At 35.7% G+C, this 6197-nt stretch overlaps 1 protein-coding gene across 1 annotated transcript; it reads left to right on the forward strand.

The window, feature by feature from the left end:
* The first annotated feature begins 643 nt into the window (after positions 1 to 643).
* LOC111379447 lies at positions 644 to 1714 on the forward strand. Its single transcript, XM_023002821.1, has 3 exons — positions 644 to 834; positions 926 to 1438; positions 1588 to 1714. Exons 1-3 carry the CDS (start codon positions 644 to 646, stop codon positions 1712 to 1714), a joined length of 831 nt encoding a protein of 276 aa, XP_022858589.1.
* Positions 1715 to 6197: the final 4483 nt, after the last annotated feature.

Genomic DNA, 6197 nt, shown 5'->3' on the forward strand with positions numbered 1-6197 from the left:
GAGCAACTTTCATTTTCGGGTCGAAGGCCGAATCAACTTGGATTAATTTGTTATCAAGCGATGAAACCGGAGGCTGAAAAAACCATGCACGACCGCACAACAAAAACACCATGCGACCGCACAGTGGCATACCGAAACTTAAATTGGGATTTTTGTTGAACCATGCGACCACATGGAAATACACCACGCGGCCGCACAGGCCAAAAATTTGGCGAATGTTTCAATTTTGGCAATTTTTCATATTTTGTTAGATTTTGATTATTTTCCATATTTTGGAGATTATGCTCGACTTTTGCATGATTTTTACCTAGTTTTTAGGTTTATATAAATAGGAGTTTCCATTCAATTGTTAAAAACCTTTGAAATTATTGATATTGAATTATAGTGAGGCGTATTGTCTTCTCTTCATTGTTCTTCATTGAACAACTTCGAACTTATCAAGTGTTAACTTGTGGTATTCAAACAATCGGATTTAATTCTTCGATTGCGTGATCAAGGGATCTTTCAAGCGTCGTTCTTGTTGGGTTTTTTGGTTCGACTTTCTTTTGGGTTAATCCTAAACTTTGGATTAATTTGGCTTTCTTGGGTTCGTCAATCTCGTTGTGGGTTTTGTAGTCAACGTTGCTACGGGGTTGGCATCAGGATGTATACTAATTCACAAGACCAAGTTGCTCGGGAATTTGTCCAATTTTACACCAACTTACTAGGTAAAAGTAAGCCGGTTCGGCTTATTGAGCTGGACATTATTAGCAATGGACCTTTGATATCTTTGGAACAAGGTAACTCATTGATCCGGGACATTTCTAGTGAGGAGATCAAAAGAAGCACTCATTGGTATTGGAGATGGTAAATCTCCCAGGCCGGATGGTGACACTTTATGTTTCTTTAAAAAGCATGGGGGAGTATTGAACATTATTTTGTGGAGGCTATCATGGAATTCTTCTCATCAGGATACATCCTCAAACAAATCAACTACATTGTCATTGCTTTGGTGCCAAAGTCAAGTCACGTACCTAGCGTTGGAGATTATAGGCCTATATCTTGTTGTAATGATATCTACAAAGTCATCGGGATACATCCTCAAACAAATCAACTACACTGTCATTGCTTTGATGCCAAAGTCAAGTCACGCACCTAGCATTGGAGATTATAGGCCTATATCTTGTTGTAATGCTATCTACAAAGTGATTATTAAAATCCTTGCTTCTAGATTGAGGCTTATCTTGGGGAACATTGTGGACCATGCACAAGCCACTTTTGTTGAGGGTAGGATTATGATGGAAAACATCCATCTTACCCAAGAACTCATGAGACAATATAATAGAAAGAAGATTGCTCCGAGATACCTCCTAAAAATTGATCTAAGAAAAGCTTATTATTCGATAAGTTGGGATTTCCTTAAAGGTTTTCTTGAACACTTCCCTTCGAGATTTATACAGTTGGTTATGGAATGTGTTATTTCTCCAACATATTCCATAGCATTGAACGGGAGTATACATGGTTTCTTCAAATGAGGGAAAGGCCTCCGGCAATGTGATCCTCTATCCCTTTTTTTTTTGTTCGTGCTTTGTATTAAATTTTTTCAAGAATGGTTAGGGCTGCCATAAATGATAGTGAATATAATTATCACCCTAATTGTGGCCCCTTAAAGATCACTCACTTAGGTTTTATGGATGATTTTATACTCTTTGCAAGGGAAGATTTTATGTACTAATGGATTTTCTTTCCAACTATGGTCTTGTATCGAGTTTAAGGATGAACATCCCAAAGTCCAGTTTGAATACAGCTGCTATTCATGGGCAAGAGCTTGATGATATCCTTGAACTCACAAATTTCTCGAAGAGTACTATGTCTTTTCGTTATTTGGGCATCCATCTTGCTTCGAAGAAGCTCAAAATTAGTTGTTATGCTCCATTTCTTAAAAAAATATAGCTTATATTGGAGCTTGGAATTGCTCCTCTCTATCTTATGCGGGCAACGTGGAACTTAGTAGGGCAGTCCTTCAAGGTATTGAATATTTTTGGGTTTCTATCTTCCTTATCCCAACTACAGTTATCTCAATAATTGTTAGCCTTTGGCAAAAATTTCATTAGGGCTCCAAGAAGCCTTTGGTGGTGTGGAAGGATGTTTGCCTTCCAAAATATGATGGGGGTCTTGGGTTGAAGGACTTGAAAAGTTGGAACTTAGTTTTACTTGCTAAATTCCTATGGAATATTCAACATAAAAAGGACACTCTTTGGATACGTTAGGTTTACCAATTTTACCATAAAGGGACTTGCATTTAGGATGTTTTACCAAGAAAAGATCACTCTCCCCTCTTCAAAAAACTGCTGGAAATCAGGGATATGTTGCTAAAAACTGTTGCTGCCCTGCAAATTTGTGTACAAGAACAGTTCGCGTTGTCCATTCAGGTGGTGAGAGGAAACAACCTGATTACATCTGATGGAATAACCTCAAGTCAGCGTGTTGTGTTTCCATAGAACAGTGACCGTTTTCAGGCAATTCAAGAAAACATTTAAGCCCTGGTCAATTGGTGAAAAATTCTACACAAAAATGACCTATGATGACTTCCGGCCTAGAGGTACAAAGAGGATTTGGTCTGCCAATGTTTGGAGATGTTGTATAACACCGAAGCACTCATTTTTGCTATGGTTAGGGGTTCAATCTAAACTCCTAACTAAAGATAAATTATAATATTTGGATATCTATCGTGATTATGTTCTTTGTGGGCATATGGTGGAAATAGACTGTCACTTATTTTTTGTATATTCTTTTACATCATCCTTATGGGAAAACATTAGACATTGGCTCGACATTAGAAGATACATGTCAATACTTGCTAACGCTTTAAAGTGGATGAAAAAATAGGGCCATGGGACATCATGGCTCAGTAAGGCTAAGAGGATTGCACTTGCAAGTACTGTCTACTACATTTGTTAGCATGTAACAAGAATATTTTTGAAGACCTTTACCTCACTTGGATTGTATTGTGTGACAAATCAAGATACACGTATACAAAGTTATGTTCTCTTTGTATTCGGATGTCTTGATCCATTTCGAATCCTTAGTGTTGTGTCATTAATTTTCATTTTACTTCATTTATTTTTAGCTCACTCGGGTATACCCGGAGTAATTGTACATAACATTGGCTTTGTGTTGACCAAGTATGCCCAGTGTACTTGTACATGAAATTTTGATCAATGAAATTTATATTAACCGATCAAAAAAAATATCATTTTAAATTTTGGCAAGTGCGGTGCCATGGTCTTCTTACATTTCGTCAGTACCAGCATCAACAATGGAGATCCCAGCTCATCCCCCAACTACCGTCGCGATTGTTCGCCTGGTATACACCTGAATTGCAATAATTCTACTTTATGAGATCGACAATTATTGTTGCAATCCTCTTCTACAAGCAATGGAATGAAGCATTGGAAACAGCTATCCTTTAAAACCCATAAAGAGATGTGTTCATTTTCCTTTAAAAACTCAACAACCAAAAAATATTTTATGCACTATGTCCAAGGGTGTACCATTCTCGTGCATTTCCTCCATACTTGTGGTCCCATACTTTGTAAAATTAACTTGTTCAATTAGAGTCATGCTATATGTAGTCTTGTTCAATTAACTTTTTGTAACCTTCATTCGTAGTACCATACTGAAGGAAAAAGTTGCTAATTTCATTCTTGTAGTCAATCTCATACTTTGAATGAAAAAGTAACTCTTTGCAACATTCCCTTCTCGTATATTTTACAGTCTATTTCCTGAAGGAACAAAGAAAACATTATCATAATGTAAGAAGTCAAGATGCACATATATAAAAATCTGTTGCAACAATATGCTAAAAAGAGAGGTCTTATTATGCCTGTGTATACTCGTAAACTCGACGGTCCTCCTCACGCTCTCCGCTACAAGTCACGTGTCTCTCTGGATGGAAAAATATATAAAGCACAATCATATTTTTTTCACACTAAAAGATGCTGAAAATGTAGCAGTCAAAGTTGCTTGTGAAGCTTTGTCAATTGCTAAGACCCAAGAGGTCACTATTCGAACTAACTAATTTTGATACTTTTATTAGTATTGCTTTTTTGTTGTATTACATTTGTGCATTATAATTACTTTTGGATAAATGAATATACAAAAATGTCCTAGAAGATATGGCCCAGAAAAGAGGTCTTAAGTTTCCGTCATATGATTCATCCTCGGTAGGTCCTCACAAGACTGGACTTGTGTCAATTATTGTGGTTGGAAGTGACACTTTACAGGGAACTGAAGCCAGAACAAAGAAGCAGGCAGAAGCAAATGCTGCTAAAGTGGCTTACATTGCTCTTAGTCAAGTAAGAAACTAATTATTTATTGGGTTTTAAGTTTGGTCTAGTCTCTAAAAACAACAACTTTAGTTATTTCTTTTTAGCTCATGCATATGAGTAAATACCTTGCTTAAATGATTATATGCCTCCATTGCTACCTTTATTTGTCTTTATGCATGCTGGTCCCTTTTGATTTCTGATTAAAATAAGCTCCAATATATTAAAAACATTGGCTAATACTTCTAAGCACAGAAAATCTCCATTGGTACTGCAATGGTGTTGTAATAGGTATTTAAAACTTATAATTTCTCAAAACTTGTAGCTAGATAGTAACTGATAGGTTTAACTATTTCAAATAAAATAGTCTTTGTTTTGTATAGCTTTGATAACAAGTTCTGATATTATCTTTTACTTATACCATATGGTCCAAACTCCTTATATCAGGCAAGAAATTACAATTTTCTTTTGGGATAGTTCATTCTTTTTTCCTTTTGATGAAGAGGCACACCGTTCAATAAGTATCATTGTCTGACATGAACAACACGACAGGTGGTGAAGAACCCGTGTTGGGGTGTCCATGCTCCATGTTAGTAACTCTATAATTTGTAGATTTTTTAATATGTTCGTTATTCTTATTAATAAACACAGTATACTTTCTTGACTCATTTCAGCATCTTTTTACTCTTCAAGATCTCATTAAGCAATTTTGTTAACCATATAACACCTAATCTGCCTAAACACTTCCATACTTTGATAGAAATTCAGCACCAGTAATTGCGTTTCTTATCTTCATCCTTTTCTTTGCTTCCTTCACTTCTAAAACTTATTATGTTTACTTCCTCGTATCTCAAGTCCTATGATCAGAAGCTAGTATCAAAAAATCTGTTCTAAAGCATTTATTTCATGTACAGTCTCCCTCATCCCAAGTTATATAATCTCTGCATGCTCTTTCTTTAATTTTTTAACTTCTTATTTTAAGATAATATTTGTTTCGTGTAGAACAAAGATATGTCATTTTAAATAAATTACATAATTTATCAGTAACTTCATTTTGTTTTAATCTCCAGAAAGCAAGATAGATGCTAAAAGACAGGAGACTTCATATTGGAATGTAACTGCTGGTATGACATGTAAGTATTATACCCTAGGTCTAATCAACTTTGGACATAAATACTTTAATATATAATTAATGCAATTAAATGGCAGATCTATTATTTAATTAATAGACAATTAAATAAATAATAAAGTCCGTAGATTCAAATCTTCGTAATTTGCTAATCACAAGGAGTTGTGATTGTGAGATACAAATTATATCTGATTGAATCTTAAATCGTCCATGGTCGTAAGTAATAACGAGATACGGATATCGTCATTACGGATAGACCATCACGTGTGGCATTTCTTACTTGTGAAGTAAGTAGCTGATCTCACAAGCAAAAGTGTGGTGACACTTAAATGACACGTGGATGTTTTGTTATAGAACAAAACATTGGAGACCCGCCGAGAGATTCCACATGCATAACTATCTGAGTGTCGGTGATTAATCTCTAACGTTCGGTAGTGGAATTGGTCCTTAGACATGAGGTCGTCATGGTACCTTATATGGGGACAGTCATACTTTGGCGGTGTTGGATGTTGCTCTACAAAGGGCCTCTAATACGACATCGTTCGGGTACGTTAAGAATCGTATGAAGGTTATGATTGACCAATAAAGGATTCGTCACTCTTAGATAGTAAAAGATTATGATCTGCGTTTCATTCAATTAAGACGATAACGAAATCTTTGGCCAAGGTGTACTCATAAGTTGAAAATGAGTTTTCGACTTATATTGACTTAATAGTGGAGTGAAAGATATGATCGAAATTCGGGATTGACACAATTCCATA

The sequence above is a fragment of the Olea europaea genome, unplaced genomic scaffold (genome assembly GCF_002742605.1).
Source record: "Olea europaea var. sylvestris unplaced genomic scaffold, O_europaea_v1 scaffold199, whole genome shotgun sequence".
Lineage (NCBI taxonomy): Eukaryota > Viridiplantae > Streptophyta > Magnoliopsida > Lamiales > Oleaceae > Olea > Olea europaea.

Excerpts from the sequence above, each read along its gene's own strand:
- LOC111379447 (XM_023002821.1), top strand. The coding sequence starts at position 644 with ATGTATACTAATTCACAAGACCAAGTTGCTCGGGAATTTGTCCAATTT. Across the intron at positions 835-925 it reads ATCAAAAGAAGCACTCATTG|GCTATCATGGAATTCTTCTC; the intron begins GTATTGGAGATG and ends TATTTTGTGGAG. Across the intron at positions 1,439-1,587 it reads TTCCCTTCGAGATTTATACA|AATGGTTAGGGCTGCCATAA; the intron begins GTTGGTTATGGA and ends AATTTTTTCAAG.